A 19,471-nucleotide genomic window follows, 5' to 3' on the forward strand; every position below is an offset into this window, starting at 1 on the left:
TGCATCCTTGCAGTTCTGTACACTTGAGATAGAGTTGTTGGATTGGTGAACTTGACAGCAATATTCAACTCATGCTTCAGACCACCAAGAAAACAGTTGATTGCATTTTCTTGATATAGTCTCACCCTATTCAGATTCCTTTCAAAAATGGCTTGGCATTCCTTCACACTTCCAGTTTGTTTAATATTTTAATTTCTTCCATTGGATCAAAGAAATTAGCTCCAAACCATTAAACTAATGCTATCACATACTCATTCCATGTAGCAGGTTATAGGTACTGCTTGTACCTCATGAAAGAGAGATGCCATTGTATAGCTTCCCCTTTCCTACTTCAACCTTTTCTTCAGCAGTTACCTTTTCCGTAGAGAAAAATCATTAGATTTTGAACAACCATGACCTCAGATAGTCACCATTAAACTGTAAAAACTCCATCATAGACCACATAGAGAAATTGGAATTGTGATGATTGCAGCTCGTAGGTGTCATGACCCAAAATTCTACCATAGGCGTCGTGATGGCACCTAGTCTCTAAGACTAGGTAAGCCGATTTCAATTACATTTTGAAGCCATTTTTTTAAGTAATCAAAACTAACAACGGAAATAATTACGATATAATTAGGTTGTACCGGTACTACACCCGGAACCTAATCAACGTGAACCTGCTGCTCTGGAGTTGAGATAGGAGTCTGAGCTACTCCCCCAATCTGCGGAATGTTTGGTGCAACAGAGATCAATCCTGCTTGAGTTAATATACCAAACATACTCAGGAACTATGCTAAAGTCTCGTGAAGTCCGGGGGTAACAACAGGTGCTTCTGGTACATGTCCCCTAACTGGAGCTACTAGTGGCTCCTCAACTATTGTTCTGACACGTGCTCTAGTCGCAGCACGTGCCCTTCCTCGACCTCGACCTCGGCCTCTACCTCGGCCCTGACCTCTTACAGCCCTAGCAGTATGTGCGGATGCCTGCTTAGCTGACCTAGTAGCACGTGTCCTCACCATCTGTGAGAGAATGGAGATACAAAGGTTCAAATTCCAAATTCAACAAATTCCGCACGACAGGAATGAAAGAAATGGAAATTTTCTAACAGTTATGTAGCCTCTCGAAGATAAGTACAGACGTTTCCGTACCGATCCGCAAGACTCTACTAGACTCGTTCGTGACTCGTAGAACCTATGAACCTAGAGCTCTGATACCAACTTATCACGACCCAAAATCCCACCACAGGCGTCGTGATGGCACCTAGTCTCTAAGACTTGGTAAGCTGATTTCAATTACATTTTGAAGCCATTTTTTTTTAAGTAATCAAAACTAACAACGAAAATAATTACGATATACAACCTCCCAAGACTGGTAGTACTGAGTCACGAACTCTAACTGAATACATAGAATGATCACGAGGACCGAATATACAATATTGTTTGATTACAAATTAACAATACAATGAAATGAAAAGACTCCAAGGGATTGCGACGACCAAGCAGCTCTACCTTGAATCCTTACGATCCCGCTTTAACTTTGCTCAAGTACGATATCTCCAATACCTGGCTCTGTACAAAAATGTGCAGAAGTGTAGTATGAGTACACCATCGTCGGTGCCCAGTAAGTATCAAGACTAACCTCAATGGAGTAGAGACGAGGTACAGTCAAGACACTCACTAGTCTAATAACATGTGCAATATAATATACAAAATAATAGGAAATAAATAATAATAAGGGCAGGATAAAACAATCAGTTATATGCACAACAGACAACAAGTACCATTAATATAACTCAATAATTAATAAATACGATTACACCCAATTAAATCAAGTCCTTCAAATAAATGTCTTTCACATATAATTCTTCCAAATAACTCTCTTTTAAATATAATTTTCTCAAATAATTATTTTTCAAATATAATCCTTTCAATAAATCTTTTCAAATATAATTTCCTCAAATAAATATCTTTCAAATACAATTCTTTCATATAATACTTTGTAAGTAAAAATCCTTCCAAATAAATATTTTGAATATAATTCTTTCAATTAAAAAGTCACCATGTGATACCTCATTTCATAATCATAAAAATATGGGTCTCAGCCCATTTTCATATTTTTCTTAAACACGGGTCTCAACCCATTTTTATATTTCCACGGCACCTCGTGCCCATAATTAAATCATCATATTTCCACGGCACCCCGTGCCCTCATTTCATATCACAGTTGCACGGACAATTCACGTGCCAATTATCATTATCATTTCATCACAGCACCTCGTGCCCACATTTCATATCACAACTGCACGGACAATTCACGTGCCAAATATCCTCATTATTTACTCACGGCACCTCGTGCCCACATTTTATTTTATAAACCGCCTGGCAATAGCCTCAGGCTCTCAATTTCAACATAAAACATATTGTTATCAATTTACTATCAACAAGACCAATTGTACAATGCATAAAAATAAACATAAGAAAAATCACAACATCACATAAAAATCATCAACACCACAACCCCACATCATCACATATCGTCCCTGACAATAGCCACCCTTATCGCTCCTATTGCCACCCTTATCACTCCTATAGCCACCCTTATCGCTCCGCCCAGACAATATCAATAGCCACCCTTATCGCTCCTATTGCCACCCTTATCGCTCCTATAGCCACCATTATCGCTCCGCCCAGACAATATTCCAACAACACAACAGTGAAATGCCACCCTTATAACCACATAATATCAACGGTGAAATGCTACCCTTATCTCCCCAAAATAACAACTCACACAACACAACAATTTACACGGAAAATTATCACCGCAACATAATAAAATCAATTCATATCACAATTTGCCCAATGGCCACAATCAAATTCAAAAGATATAACAAAATCAATTAATTTCACAACAAATAGCCCAAGACTCCACACAATGTATATAACACCCAAAAATAATCAATAGAGATGGAAATTAATAAAATCAATTCATATCACAATTTGCCCAATGGCCACAACCAAATTCCAAAGATATAATAAAATTAATTAATTTCACAACAAATAGCTCAAGACTCCACACAATATATATAATACCCAAAAATAATCAATAGAGATAGAAATTACACAGCATAAAGCAAAACCTTCATTAATGTAAATTTAGATAATTATATTAACATTTATTCTTAAGCTCGCTTAAATTAATTATTTGCATAAGAAAATTCATATTGGAATTAATTTCCAAGAAATATTAAACCAACAATACTCACGAAATTTCATAAATATTTCAAGTAACAATCACATCAAATTATCATATAAAAACAAATTCAACAATAAGGATTTAGGCATGGCAAACAGATGATTTAATAATTTTTCACAATTTTTCAATTTACTACACAATAATGCCTAAGACTTTAATTTAATGAATTTTTGCACGTATAAGCCCGAGTACGTACTTGTCACCTCGCGTACACGGCTTTTCACATTTTACAAATGGCACATAAGACTCAATGCCTAAGGGGTAATTCCCCCACTCGAGGTTAAGCAAGACACTTACCTTTTTGAAGTTAGACCGATATTCCAAAATAGCCTTCTTGCTTGAATTGACCTCCGTACAGCTCAAATACATCCAAATTAATTATATAACTCCATTAAAATTCGTCGAAAACAATTCTAGATAATAATACGTCGACTTAAAAATTTACTCCAAAAAGACAACAAAAGTCAACGCGGGACCTGCCCATCGGAACCCGAAAAAATTTTCATGAAATTCGAACACCCATTCTGATACGAGTTCAACCATACCAATTTTATTGAATTCCAATAACAACTCGACATCCAAATCTTAAATTTTCGATTTTGGAAGATTTTACAAAAAATCTTGATTTCTTCCATTAAAATTCGAATTAAACGATGAATATAATCATATATTCATGAAATATAAACACTTTAGGAATACTTACCCTAATCCATATGGTGAAAATCGCCTCAAAAATCGCTTCAATCCGAGCTCTATAGCTCCAAATATGTCAAAAATGGCTGAAACCTCGAAATATAGCTACTGCCCAGGTATTTACGCTTTGCGATCGCGAAGCACAAAATTTTTCAGCCCCAAAATTGCTCTTCGCGATTGCGGAAAACCAATCGCGATCGCGAAGAACAAACTCCCCCAACTCTTCCAGACAGCCTCTAGTATAATGGTCATATCGTTTTGTACAAAACTCCAAATTGCAAATAGTTTAACTTTCTGAAAACTAGACACCAAGAACTATAACATTTATTTGTTGCTCATCTCCCAATTCCTTATATATTTCTAAATATAAGCTTCCAAAGTCAGCCCTGTGCAACAGAGATTTCTAAACTCTTCCCAGATAGCCTATAGTGTATCCACCATAACCTTTTGTACACAACTCCAAATGACAAATGGTTTACTTTTCTGAAAACTAGACATCAAGAGCTACAACTTTTATTTTTGGATAATCTCCAAATTCTTTATAGATTGTGAGATATAAGCTTCCAAAGTCGGGTCAGTGCAACAGAGATTTGTTTTACGCGATCGCGGAAGAGCTTCCGCGATTGCGATTCACAAGGCCCCAAACTGATGTTTGCTCTTCGTGAACGCGACCAAAAGTTCGTGATCGCGATGCACACCTCTGTACTCTGTAGGCAGAAACCAGCAATTAAAAATGGCCTACAAATGATTCGAAATCATCCCGAAACTCACCCGAGCCCCTCGGGACCTCAACCAAATATACCAACAAGTCCTAAAATATCATACGAACTTAGTCGAAGCCTCGAATCATATCAAACAACTCTAAAACCACAAATCATACCTCAATTCAAGCCTAATAAACTTTGAACTTTCAAATTCTATATCTTGTGCCAAAATACATCAAATCAATCCGGAATGACTTCAAATTTTGCACACAAGTCATAAATGACATAACGAAGCTATTCCAATTTCCAGAATCGAATTCCGACCTCGATATCAAAAAGTCAATCCCCCGGTCAAATTTTTCAAAAATTCAACCTTCGGCATTTCAAGCCTAATTCCACTACGGACCTCCAAATAATTTTCCGGACACGCTCCTAAGACCAAAATCACCATACGGAGCTATTGACATCATCAAAATTCCAATCCGGAGTCGTCCTCACACAGTTTCGACTACGGTAAAAATCCTAAGACTTGAGCTTCCGTTTTGGGGACCATGTGTCCCAAATCACTCTAAATCATCCGGTAACTGAATTCAACCATGCACGCAAGTCAATACACATAATAAGAAGCTGCTCATGGCCTTATTCTACCAGACGGGGCTTAAATTCTTAAAACGACAAGTCGGGTCATTACATTCTCCACCTCTTAAACAACGTTCATCCTCGAACATGCTAATAATTATTCTGAGGTTACCGAATTGATGATTTTTACTTTTACACATATACTCACGGTTGGTCCTACGTTACTGCATTGTAGGTAAGCCAGGCAACACCATCTCATTTGAGATTATTTCTTTTATCCATATTTGTGAACCTTAAGACCAATTTCTTACACTCCAAACATTTTCAGAAAGTTTGATTTTTCATCAACGCACGGTATTAGTCTCAACTGGCTGTAGCAACTCGTGACTACGCACACAACAACTTTCTTGATAATGTTGAAGTACTTCAAAAATTTTCCGGGGTGTTAGATTCTTCCCTGCTTAGGATCATTCGCCCTCAAACACATAACATAATTTTGTCTCTTCTTTGCACGTCTCAATCTCCCAAAAAAAAATTCTAACTCCCAAATTTTTCAGAAATTTCGGCAGAGGCTCCCCTGTAATTGCGCCTAACCACCTGCCAGAGTAACACCAAAATAACTCCTAACAACACATCCACAATGTATATATCAATAACACAATCTCAGCATTACAGGCACTGTATTATCATAATGATATTAGGATATGAAGCACATCATATGTATGCTCATCACCACATCTTTGGTCTTAAAAGTTGTTCATAATTAATTCCAGCATCATCAACTAATCTCATAATAACCACCACCTCATTTCGAATTTTCACAATACTGACAACAGAATGTGAGGCATGAAGACCTCATGATTGCTTACTCGGATTAATGAGTCATATTTAACGCCACCTGGGCACTCATCTCATAGGTTAAAACTCAATGTTTACAACACAAAAATGGTTGTATATGAACAGAAAAATATACAAGAGTTATCAAATAAGCCTAACAGGCATGACTCTCTATTAATATTATTGTACAAATTAATTTCATAAAGGAAAAATTTATAAACTCATAAATATTTCACCACAAGGACCTCATCCTTATATAACTTTCACCGCGCCTTGCAGCCCGGTTTAAATATTTCACATCATGTAAAAATACGAGGATCTCATCCTCAACTCCGAATCACAAGTATGTTGCACATTGTGCCAACTGAAATTTTCAATTTCCTTTCTTTCTTATTTTCAATATATTTCATAATCAATTTTCACAACATATAATGAACCCTCATACCGGTAGGGCATATAATTCATAAAAATTGAAATCAATTATTCCGAAACACATTAAACCCGTTGTAATGAATAATAAAAATTACTTTTGGACTTATAGCCCTCAATGGTGTACCAAAAATAAAATAACATACATGGGCTCACATTTTTAAATCTCCCCACAGGGATAAATATATAAGTGGGTCACAAATTTACGAAGCTCACCCATAAGGGTAGCATAATAGGAGGACTCACCTCAATATTCAGAACCGAATCAAATTAAGGAAAATATCCTTTTATAATTAAAAAAAATCAGGATCGTACCTGTAACGACATCATCTGGTGTATTGGCCTCAGTCAAATCATAATGATTAAATAAACGGGTCGGGCCTCCACCTCTTAGGCGTCCACTACCCGTTTGTCCTCCACCTCTAGCTGACTGTGCATGTGGAGTATCAACTGGAATAAAGCTTGTAGCTGGAGTGTTCTGATGAAATCCACCCCTCCCAAATCTGGGACAATCTCTCATGATATGCCTAGTATCACCACACTCATAACAACCCCTCTGAGGTCGCGGCTGCTCGTACTAAGTCTGTGCCGAATAACTGGAATAACCACTGTAAGAATCTTGTATCGGTGGTGCACTATAAACTGGAGCACCCCGAATAATCTGATGTGCGGACTGAGCCGACCGGCTGCTCGAGCCTCCGCTATAATGGGTTCTAGCTGAAGAGTAAAATCCACTGAACCCTCCAGAACTTCGAGACCTTTTAGCCTCCTTAGACTCCTTTTCCTCGCCTAAAACACCCTCAATGAATCTGCGGACCCGTTCTCTGATTGTAGGAACTAAGATAGGTGCATGACGGGCTAACTCACTGAACCTGATAACATATTCTGACACTGTCATAGTGCCCTGACGCAACCGTTCAAACTCTGTGCGCCATGTATCTCTAAAAGTCTGGGGAACAAACTCTTTCAAGAATATTTTCGAAAATTGAGCCCAAGTTGGTGGTGTGGCATCGGCTGGTCGACCTTCTTCATAGATTTTCCACCATCGATACGCTGCGCCTGACAGTTGAAATGTAGTAAAGGCAACTCCGCTCACCTCCACAATACCCATGGTGCGGAGAATACGGTGATAATTTTCTATGACATTCGAACACCCATTTCGAACAGGTGTTCAACCATACCATAAAACAGATAATTTTCATGAAATTCGAACACCCATTCCGATACGAGTTCAACCATACCAATTTTATTGAATTCCAATAACAACTCGACCTCCAAATCTTAAATTTTTGATTTTGGAAGATTTTACAAAAATATTGATTTCTTCCATTAAAATCCGAATTAAACGATGAATATAATCATATATTCATGAAATATAAACACTTTAGGAATACTTTACCTAATCCATATGGTGAAAATCGCCTCAAAAATCGCTTCAATCCGAGCTCTATAGCTCCAAATATGTCAAAAATGGCTGAAACCTCGAAATATAGCTACTGTCCAGGTATTTACTCTTCGCGATCGCAAAGCACAAAAATTTTCAGCCCCAAAATTCCTCTTCGCGATCGCGGAAAACCAATCGCGATCGCGAAGAACAAACTCCCCCAACTCTTCCAGACAGCCTCTAGTATAATGGTCATATCGTTTTGTACAAAACTCCAAATTGTAAATGGTTTAATTTTATGAAAACTAGACACCAAGGGCTATAACTTTCATTTGTTGCTCATCTCCCAATTCCTTATAGATTTCTAGATATAAGCTTCCAAAATCAGCCCTGTGCAACAGAGATTTCCAAACTCTTCCCAGACATCCTATAGTTTATCCACCATAACTTTTTGTACATAATTCCAAATGACAAATGGTTAACTTTTCTGAAAACTAGACATCAAGATCTACAACTTTAATTTTTGGATTATCTCCAAATTCCTTATAGATTGCGAGATATAAGCTTCCAAAGTCGGGTGAGTGCAACAGAGATTTGTTCTACGCGATCGCGAAAGAGCTTCCACGATCGCGATTCACAAGGCCCCAAACTGTTGTTTGCTCTTCGCGAATGCGACCAAAAGTTCTCGATCGCGATGCAAACCTTTGTAGGCAGAAATCAACAATTAAAAATGGCATAGAAATGGTCCGAAACCATCCCGAAACTCACCCGAGCCCTCGGGACCTCAACCAAATATAACAACGAGTCCTAAAATATTATACGAACTTAGTCGAAGCCTCGAATCACATCAAACAATGCTAAAACCACGAATCACACCTCAATTCAAGCCTAATGAACTTTGAACTTTCAAATTCTATATCTTGTACCGAAATACATCAAATCAATCCGGAATGACTTTAAATTTTGCACACAAGTCATAAATGACATAACGAAGCTATTCTAATTTCCAGAATCGAATTTCGATCTCGATATCAAAAAGTCAACCCCCGGTCAAACTTTCCAAAAATTCAACTTTCGCATTTCAAGCCTAATTCCACTACGGACTTCCAAATAATTTTTCGGACACGCTCCTAAGTCCAAAATTACCATACGGAGCTATTAACATCATCAAAATTCCATTCCGGAGTCGTCTTCACATAGTTCCAACTACGGTAAAAATTCTAAGACTTAAGCTTCCGTTTTGGAGACCAAGTGTCCCAAATCACTCCAAATCATCCGGTAACTGAATTCAATCACGTACGCAAGTCAATACACATAATAAGAAGCTGCTCAGGGCCTTATGCCGCCAGACGGGGCTTAAATTCTTAAAACGATAAGTCGAGTCGTTATAGTAGGGCTTCTCTCTCGATGAGACCTTCCTTTATAAGGTTCACCTTCATCTGGTAATGGAGATTTGTCTTTCTGGTGTTCCCTTGAATTAGTCATATGTTCCTTCAATTCGAGGACTACCTGATCTAACTGCTTCATATATAAAACTTCACCAGATAAAGCTCATACATCAGCTATCAATTTCTGCATCAATTCACGTAGGTTAGCTGGTTCTTCAGTCGAATTGTCAGTCGATCGTGTGCCTTTTGCCATGATTCCAAGGATCAAGGGCTCTGATACCACTGTTACACAATTGCAGGAATTCGATTTGAACTCGAGGATCGCAGCACTACCTCAGGAATACTCGAGAAAAGCAATAGAGATAAGGAATTTGCAGAAGAAGATGAAGAAAAGAAGAGAGAATTTAGGATAAAGTTATATGTATTGATTGATAAAATAAAAATGTAGCTTACAACATTATTTGTACCAATTACATTGTATCCAAAATGATAAAGCTACAGCAGATTCTTTTGTAACTGGATTTTGTTATTCTAACTACCTCAACTAACTTTAACTAACTCCCTCTGTGTAACTAACTTTTGATAACTTGCACGACTGCTTCTTCTATACTTGAGCTGCTCAAGCTAAGCTCCTTCTATAATCGTGTATCACTTCCAGCAAGTTGCTTCGGGCCTACGGGTCAGCTGCTGCAGCTCAGCTCGATTATTACAAATATGAGGAGGCTCAAAAGCGGAACTGGATGATGGCGAAAGCAGCAGGATCAATTCCAAGGAGAGGAGTGCGGTGGTTGATCATGGGCGACCCAATGACCAACAGACACGTGTATGCCCGATGGCCATCTGAACTTCTTGACGTCCCCTATATTTCCATGGGCTCTCTAGTCCGTCAAGAACTCCACCCTCACTATACTCTCTACAACAAGGTCTCTTTTACCCTTCTGTTTTTGATGGTTAACTATCTATGCTTATATGATGTTGGACAATTTTGATCAGATGAGTTGAATTAGGCTTAATGTCAGTTCTTTTAACATGATATCAAAGCCAAACCTATCTTTACTTTTACCCAATATTGAGCGCCTATAACATTGTTGTCCACGCTCCAAATATTCAGGGATGTACGAACATGTTAATTTTCCGGAATTTGTTGATGAAATGTGATACTATATCCTTCTTGGTCCAATCTTTCAGTTTTTTAAGCTGTGTTAGACCCAAATTACACTTTCCTTATCATGACCTACAAAGTCACAAAATCAATTTTTTGGGTTTGTGAGTACTTTCATTAGCACCAAAAGACTTCTTTTAAAATAAAAAAAAGAACATACTAGTGTGAGTGTGTGACATGATGAATTTATCTTTGCTTAAATTAATTATGCTTGTATTTCTTTTATGAAGATAGCGGGTGCTGTGACCGAGAGGAAGAAGTTATTTTTGGTCTGTTATCAAAGAGGCTAGAAGAAGGTTACTGCAGGGGCGAAAGTGGATTCATCTTGGATGGGATTCCTCGTACAAAGCTTCAGGCTGTATGTAAAGCTCTCTCTTTTCACTTAGCTTTATCTTTAGGACTAGTATATACACTATGCGTGTTATTGATTTTTTCAGTGTATTTTAACTTGTTATAGTATGTAATTTACTTTGTTTTCTACATTACTAGATGAAGCTTATCATAGAAAATTGCTTGTTACACACTGTCTATGCACAAAAGCTATTAAACTCTTATCTGTTTCCCTCTTTCTCTTTTATCTTTTATCGCAAGAAGGTTGTTTGTTAAGAGCATCGGAAATTGTTTTCTACTCTCAGATGTTGTTTCCAAAAAGTTTAGGCCTTTTTTTCTCATTTCACGATGGTTTATGTTGAAGTTAAGGTTTATTGTGCATACAGGAAATCCTTGACAAAGTAGTGGACATAGATTTAGTTCTCAATCTCAAGTGTTCCAATGGAGGCAACAGAATTTATTCACCTGTAGAGTTCCTTAGAAGAGGGATTTCCAGGATTAATCTTGGTCAGCAGACAGAGAGTGATAATTTAAGGTCTTCAACGGCCACAGATAAGCAGAATGTGCATGCTGAACAGGTATGTATATGAAATCTTGTTAATTTTAGAAGTTGAAAAAAGCAGTAGCTTTGAAAATTTGAGATAAATAGGACTAAAATCTAATCCTGTTGCTTGCTCAATTACACAGAGGCAAACCCGTATGCTGAGCATTGTTGGTAAACTCGTGTTCGAAAATAAATTTCAGCAAGGTAAAAAACAGAAACAAAAAAAGAGATAGAAATGCAGATGAAGAACAAAGATCCGAGCCCACCGAATTCATAGTGTGTACTTAAGGAACTTAATCCCCTCCTAGTACCCGAGGTTTAGGATTATTTTCTCCCAGGATAGAACGGAATTACCTACATTGGTGTAGCGGTACTTCAAATCTCAGTGTTTCAGCGAACGCAATAAGGCGGAGCAAATCACACATAACACTAATGTTTATTTTGGAAAAACAATGCAAAGAAAAAGAGAGTAATTTCAGAATTTTTCATGTGTAAAAATGAGGCCAAGCCTCTAAATTTATAGACAATGAAAGGGTGAAATGAAGAGGTGCAATCCAAGAGGTGCCTCTTCCATTTCCCAAAAAAAACCAACAAGCATGACTCATTCTTTTTTAGTAGAATTTCTACTCTAGATACATAAATAAAAGATTTTGGTAAGAAAGCTAATTTAGTGAGTTCCTGATCCTTAATTGGACTAACCATGCTATAGAGTTTACATATCAATGTCATATTTTTTTGTTCAATTCTAGCATTCGTTGGTTATAACTCAATTCTTTTTGCGTTTACACTTATTCTGTACCTTATTGCATTGCATGTTTCACGTATAATTGCATCTAAATCTAGTCTCAACTATAAATTTTGGTTTGTCTGTATCTTATGTTGATTATGGGTAGTATCTTAAGATGATATTAGAGCAAAGTTATTTTTCATTTCTCAGTTGAACAACAACGCACGGCAGCCAATACATGTCATTATTTTGTATTTCATTTGAAGGTCAAACCCCTAGAAGAGTACTATAGGAAGCAGAAAAAGCTCGTCGATTTTCAAGTAGGAGGAGGACCTGCAGAAACATGGCAAGGCCTTTTGGCTGCATTGCATCTTCAGCATATGAGAGCATTTTCCTTTTTGCAAATGCATGTTAGGTAAAGTGGTATGAGTGTAACAGAATCAGTTTTGTTTGTGAGTGTAACTGTGTTCTAGCAACGCAGCTCTAGCAGAAAAGAGCATAATCGTATTATCTGTATATTTTTGAGGATCTCTTGCTTGTTTGCAGAACGTCAAACGACTCAAAACTCCCCTTTGAAAGACGTAACATTCATCGGCTCCTCATGTGACAACAATTTAGATGGATTTTTGTCCCATTTTTTTAAAATTTGTAGATCAAGTTCTGTCTTCATAAGTGCAGTTGTTTCTACTCAGTTGACTGCAGGATGCTGATTTGATTCTCCTGTGTTTTCTAGATAGCCTGAAATGTAGGTCCTGAAATATTTTCATTCATATCTGTACTTGTTTTTCACCATATATATACATATACATAAGATTCAAGTCAGGTAGGTTGAACCCGCGCCTTGATCGGGCATTATTTGGAGCTATATTCCTACTTTGATATGCACAGTAGACTGATAGAGTATGTTGTCATGGCTCGTCCTTTTAAGGATGTAACTAGTCCAGCTTTACAACACAACTGGTTTCTTCTAAAAACCCCTTTATTGTTAATACGAACGATTCTTGGAAAGTTCTTTTTATAATGGTGGAGAACTATGAAAACTACTATAGATTGCGAGGCAGAAGAAAAATAAATTACAGTTAGCTGTGATAACTCAATCACAAGATGAAGTAGAAAGGAAAAGGCTGCATTTCTTTTCAACTTTGTTAATCATTTCTACAGACACCTAACTCCTTCAATATCTAGACATCAAGATCCGGAACAAATACTTCTCATATCCACAAATCATACTCTCATTGCTGTTCCTGCCTTCCTTCAGAAGCAAATCAAGAACGGTATTTTAACACAACAATTAATCAGTTTACTCGCTGTTAATCCATACCTCTCGAAGGAGTTGATACCTTTGCCTACCACTTCCTTTTGTCATCCAACTAGGTTTTGCTAAAGACTGTGAAGCTTCAGAACCATCGTTAATTATAAAATTCAAAGGCGAATCTAATTGCTCCAGCTCCTCATCACTTGTGTATGACTTTTTGAGCAATGAAGATCCACTTCGTGTCAATTGAGAATAGCTAGAAATATCTCCCAACATATCAGTGACTAAAGAAATTGGAGGTGGAATATAAGCTACTGGGGCTGCTGCGCATGGGTAGTTTGTAACAGAATCATCCTCAGCCTCAAGAGGATCCTAACCAAGAAAAATCCATAAGCAGATCAGACTTGCAAGAGTTATTTCATCGCGTTTAAAGCTTAGCTGACATCATACTTCAGATTCAAAATCTAGCTCCGTGAATACACAAGATAAACTCTACTACGTAAAAATGAACAAAGACAGAAATGAACTTACCTCAGAGTGAAGAGCTCCAAGTACAGCTTCAGGTATTGGATCACGGCAAAATTCATCCGGGACAAATATATTAAGAACCCTTCTTATTAGCAATTGACCAAATGCCGGACAAACCTGAAGAAGCAAATAGCACCATATATCAAGGGCGAGAAAATAGAGAATACATCTTAATGCTTAGGGTTCTGAGGTTGACCTCTTTTCTTATTGTCCTGTCTAAAAGCATATCCTTTGGAAGCATCATAAGATCACTCAATGCATTAAGGAGATAGAACGCCTTTGCAGAGGTGTCAAGTTCTTTACTCCCATCCTTTTCATTGTTATCTGCCCCTTTTATATCTTTTAGTGACTCCCCATCATCAATGCCAAAAAGGTCAGTAAGCCATCTGGACCAACTCCCGATCTGTGATCCACATGAAAAAAATCATATACAGTATCTCCATCAAAAGATAAATAATGGAGTATTAATTTTTCATGAATGTTACCAATGACATCTAAGCAACGTGCATTAGAACGTATTTGCAGGAAAAGGGGTTGAATGTACAAATAGGGAAAAGATGAGGAAGGAAAATTTTCCTTTTTCTTGGATAAGAGGGGGAAAGTGAGGTGGCTGAATAAGTAAAAAGAGAAGTCTATTGAAATAAATAGTTTTTCCATCCATCAAAGGCTGCTATGACACAATATTTTTCGGTAACAGGCAAAATTTCTTCCATGTATCATGAAGAGTATTAGCTATCCAAGGTCACGTCTAGACTCTAGTACTCCATCTAACTTGGCAAAATCCAACCATAATTCTTACCGTATTTTTCAGTTGTGCCCCCGCCCCAAAGCTAGCCTTTCCAGCTGGAATGGGAAGAACATCAGCATCACTAATCGGGTCTGATATAGGATCTGAAGGAATCTCATCAGCAGACTCTCGAAGGATGGCGTTGAACATGGCTACATCCAATCTAGCCACACATTGTTCCATTATCTGGTTACAAGAATGGCATTCTTAGCAACAAGATAGAAATGTTTTAGAATATCAAGCATGATGCACATTAAAACAATTCAATGGAAAGGCACTGCTGAAAATTTTTGGAGCTTTACTAGATGCTGAACCGTAAAGCATAACAACAACCACTTATGCCAAAATATCATAATTCAACCAAAGTAAAAGTAGAACTAGAAGTAGACTACAATCTCAGTCAACAACATTTTCATACATTATAAGAAAAGATGCAAACGAAGTTAAGGAGAATTCACATTTGTTGTAGCATAGATTTTCTTATCCAAAATTATCTTACGTGAGCAGTGTCATATAAGTCAGTGTTTATGAGGTAAATTCAAATGTAGTAATTTTCAAAAATTGCCTGTGAAGTTCTTCTCAGACTGATAGTATTTTCATGTAATAATTAGGGAAATTTGATATTGAAGGACAATGTGCCAGCTAGTACCAGTTTAGATAGAAAATGCAAACAACCACATTCGTGACCTCCAGCTCGAACAGGGCAAATCCTTTCACACGCATCTTTGAAGGCTTTCTTCCAAAGCTCTGAAGAGAAACTTCCACGCTCTTCATTATCTGAACTTGCTTTCCTTCTATGGACATTGTTTATCAAAGAACTCATAATTTCACGAATTTCTTTTGCAGCACCAGATTGCATATGTGGAGTGAGAGTCTGAAAAAAGAAAAAAAGGGCAGTCGTATTAATCAATCAGATAATGATTCTTCAATTTTAAAGTTCGATTGGACCTGGAAGAGAGACCTGCCACCAAATAGATTCAACAATACGGGAGAATATCCAAGCTTCTGTTCTCTGAAGTGCTCTTGTAAATGTACGCGGGTCCTCCCAATTGCCAAAACTTTCACAAATATCATCCCTAATACCATTGCTGGAGAAAGACTCCCACTTAAGCGGAGAAGATATCTGTTTCTTGTCCCTGGAAAAGGCATTTCCAAGCATAGTTTCAGTAGAATGAGGCAAATACTGCTGCCGCTGGAATTTGCCTATAGTTGCTCTCAGCACCAGCGAATTTGATAACCAGAAAGTTAACCTGTGCGCAGAATTAATATAAGAATAAGTTCGGGGAAATGGTAAATACTTTCTTAGGCATACAACTTAGCTGCCTTTCACAAAAGGCGTCGATATTACAGTGCTTTGAGCGAAAAATAGGTTTTTGTGTACTCATGTACTGGATTTAGGACTAAGAGATAAGCCATCACAGGTCTGCAAAGTTGCTTGAAGATGATTATATAGAAGAATTTCAAGGAACTGTGATATGGTTGCAGCTAGGTTTTCATATCAAAAACATACTTGCTATTGAACAGCTTCTTCCAGTAAGAAAGAAATGCATCATCATATATGTGGAGAGGAAAAAAGCAAGACTGCTAGTCGAATGCAAAAAAATGATTGGAAACTAAGAAGTACCTAGAAACATCATTTCCACATGCCCTTGCAACCAAAATTAATCCAGAGACGGCACTTTTAGCAGCAGTTCCCCTTTTCAATGGAGAGTCATCTTTACAGGCATGGAAATAGAACCTCGAGAGGCGTCTAGCAGGAGCATGGACCTTATTTTTGGAACTTCCATGCTCTGCAATAACGGAATAAAGGCCAGCTTCAATTGCAGCAGCTTCTCTCAATTCTCCTTCCGCCATTTTTACTCTTTGCTCCAACTTATGGAGTTTGCTTTCCAAAAGAATTGTTGATGTGTCAGTTGACTGTGCCTTTCGATCTTTCCTCTCGTTTGCTAAACCTCGAGCACGAATCTGTTTGTCTTGTGCTAAAAGCTGATTGCCTTTGACAGACCCGTTTACTCTATTAGGTTCTGCTGATGACCTGACTGACTTTACATGCTTTAATCTCTCATTGTTTTGGATACTACTCTTTGCTCCATAACTATCCGTGTAAGCAGAAATTACATCACTTTCTTCTGAGTCATTCTTCATAGCATCCTCACTTTCTTCCTCTTCCACAATTTCTTTTACTTGTTCATTTTCCTGATAATTCTCTCTGTTATTGGCACTAGATTCTTGTCTCCTCTCCTGATACTTCTCACTGTTTTCACCCTCATTAGACCCATTCTCGGCAACAACAGCTCTCGCATCCTCATGCCCATTCCCAATCGGAGTCGAAGCATTCTCAGCATTCTCAGAGCTGGAGAAATGACTTGCTGAGTTCATAAAGCTCTTACTCTCATCTATATGTGAAATTGGAAAGCCTGCTTGATCTAGATGACTACTGACCCTCTCTTCATCAGAACATTGCTGAGTAGATATTTCACCACCACTTTCACTATTAGCCAGTATTCTTTCCCTTTGTTGTACTGGTTCGACGTGTTCGGTTATCACATATGGATTCTGAGTGTTTTCAGTTATTTCATCCGCATTTGACATTGCCAATTTATTGCTACCATTACCACCAATTTTCCTTGAGAGCCATGCCAGATCAGAAGACAAATCAGTTGGAGAGTGAGGCAAACTTGGCTTCGAATTCGATAATGACTTCACCACTTGCTTCTCATCCAAATCCGCAGACTTGTTCTTTGAATATAGGAGGACATGTTCATCTTCATTTTGTCCAGGATTACTTTTCACTCCCTCAGCTTCATCCTGCAATAAACACAACACAAAGGAAAATTCTTTGCATCATGCAATTTGGAAGCAATTGGAGAGGACAAAAACTAAATTGGAAAGTAAGCATTATACCTCTCCTTGTGGTAGTGAACCACAGTTCGATCCATTAGCAGCAACAGATGAGTGTGAGGAAACGTCATCATCAGTAAACGAGGCAATTTCTGCTTCCTCAGCGTATTCTTCACTCGTCAATGTAGAAACAGATTCAACACCAGTACGGTCTATCGATGCTCCTCTTGTTAATCCGTCCCTTGAGGCCGAGCTCGCGCGACTCCTATCAAATTGCTGGATTTTCAGGAAGATAAGGGGTTGTACAGTGTTCCTATAAGCCCGCGTGCAATTAATAGGGGCACTAACATTCAAACCCTCTTTATTAACAACACCATATTCAGCAAAATTGATAATAGCTGTTCCTAATGGTTGACCTTTCACCATCTTATCACGGCGTGGTTCATACAAGTTGAACTCAATGCAATTTTTCTGGAAAGTGTCTCCATCTCCACCTTTAACGGAAATTTCCCTCAATAGTGTCACAGGAAGTTTAAAGGACTCATTGAACCCAATGCTTCCGTCACCAACACCGGAGCCTAAAGACGGAACAACTTGACTAGTAGAGCCACTCCTATCTCCATGTTCCCATTGGATTAGAATAGCGCGGACCGTCTTCAGTGACTGTGAGGGCGGCCAAGGTTTAATATCCTGAATATGAATTAGATAATCAACTTGAACTGAGGGGCCTTTCCTAGATTTCGCCCTAAGTCCCGAACCATGATTTCAAATGATCTTCGGTGAAACTATACAATCCTGCAAATGCTAAAGCAAAATCCTCTGAGACTTGAACTACAGTATAGCTAGAGAGCACATTAACTCTATCTTTTTCTACAATGGCTTGCAATAATAAATGAAAACCTAACTTGGATAATGAAAGAAAGTAGCATTAGTAAGTGAGAGTAGAACTTCCAGAATTAAATGACTTCACGTGATAAGAATATCAAGTTAATTTCATATTCCATGACATACTATTCTATGCTTGCACATGCTCAATGCTTTTCTACAAAGCTCCTTTTTTCATTCAGGAAACAATTATAGTGTACTTTTTAAACATTTATACACTCACTTTAAATGCTTAAGCCAATCAATAACTCATGAAAAAGAAAGGAAACATATTGTAGAATAAGAATCTTAACCTGTTAGAAGGAAAATCAAAGTGAAACAAAGCCAAATCAGATTACTAAAATGAAGCATTACAAAACAAAATATACACAAACAAATGCTAGCAAAGATTTAGCAGACTTACAGAGGAATTAGATACTGGGAATATAGGAAAAAGGCATAAGGCCAAAGGGGTGCGAATTTTCAGCAGACGGTTTGGTCATTGAGCATTGGGCAGAGAAAAGAATGTCTTTTCTAATTGAAAACTGGGAACAGGACAACATAAATTGAAATAAAATGAGCTTAAAAAATGCAAAGGTCGAGTGGTGGAGACTACTATTTTTGTGCTCTAGAATCTATGGTGCTTTCCGGTTGTCCGGAATAGAAAGCCAACTCGCAAATGAGAAGGTGCAAAACAAACACTAATACCGTTAACATGTAAAAATAGTTCTTTTAGTTATAAAAGGAAAAAAATAAATAAAATGGATTTAGTTATAAAACAAACCTTTACGACCCGTTTGGTTAAAATTGAGAAAATGAGAATTTGATGTTGAAGTTGAAAAATACTTAGTACTATTAAAATTGTTTGTGTATATAAAATTTCTTTGGAATAAGTTAAAATTTTATGAGTGAAAATCATTATTTCACTTGAAATTCACCTCAAATTAATATTTCAACCTATATTTTATGTCAAAGTTTAATAATAATAATAAGAAGTACTATAGTATGTAAATCAAACTTTGCTTTTTATAAAATTTGAATTCTTTTTGGTTCAAAATAAGTGTTGTTATACCTAAATCAATTTGATCTAATATAAATGTTGCATTAGAAAATTAAAAAATATTTATCTCTTTTCAGCTAAAGGCTGAAGTGAGAAGGGAGTGCGATTAATGTAATTTGAAAGGC

General features: G+C 37.4%; 1 protein-coding gene and 1 pseudogene across 2 annotated transcripts; one reads left to right on the plus strand and one right to left on the minus strand.

Moving 5' to 3' along the window:
- Nucleotides 1-9,871: 9,871 nt before the first annotated feature.
- LOC107805894 (putative adenylate kinase 7, mitochondrial) lies at nt 9,872-12,540 on the plus strand (annotated as a pseudogene).
- A 583-nt stretch (nt 12,541-13,123) lies between these two features.
- On the minus strand, nt 13,124-18,977 carry LOC107805896 (uncharacterized). 2 transcript variants are annotated; one of them, XM_016629994.2, is made up of 9 exons: nt 18,711-18,977; nt 17,486-18,226; nt 16,206-17,389; nt 15,543-15,831; nt 15,231-15,455; nt 14,594-14,767; nt 13,991-14,197; nt 13,798-13,911; nt 13,124-13,638 (listed from the first exon to the last, which is right to left on the minus strand). In XM_016629994.2, exons 2-9 carry the CDS (start codon nt 17,846-17,848, stop codon nt 13,312-13,314), a joined length of 2,883 nt encoding a protein of 960 aa, XP_016485480.2. In that variant the 5' UTR covers nt 17,849-18,226; nt 18,711-18,977; the 3' UTR covers nt 13,124-13,311. The 2 variants fall into 2 exon arrangements, with proteins under 2 accessions (XP_016485480.2, XP_016485481.2); XM_016629995.2 differs by having other exon boundaries at nt 17,486-18,217; nt 18,711-18,893.
- Nucleotides 18,978-19,471: the final 494 nt, after the last annotated feature.

Source organism: Nicotiana tabacum, chromosome 17, assembly GCF_000715075.1.
Source record: "Nicotiana tabacum cultivar K326 chromosome 17, ASM71507v2, whole genome shotgun sequence".
Taxonomy (NCBI): domain Eukaryota; kingdom Viridiplantae; phylum Streptophyta; class Magnoliopsida; order Solanales; family Solanaceae; genus Nicotiana; species Nicotiana tabacum.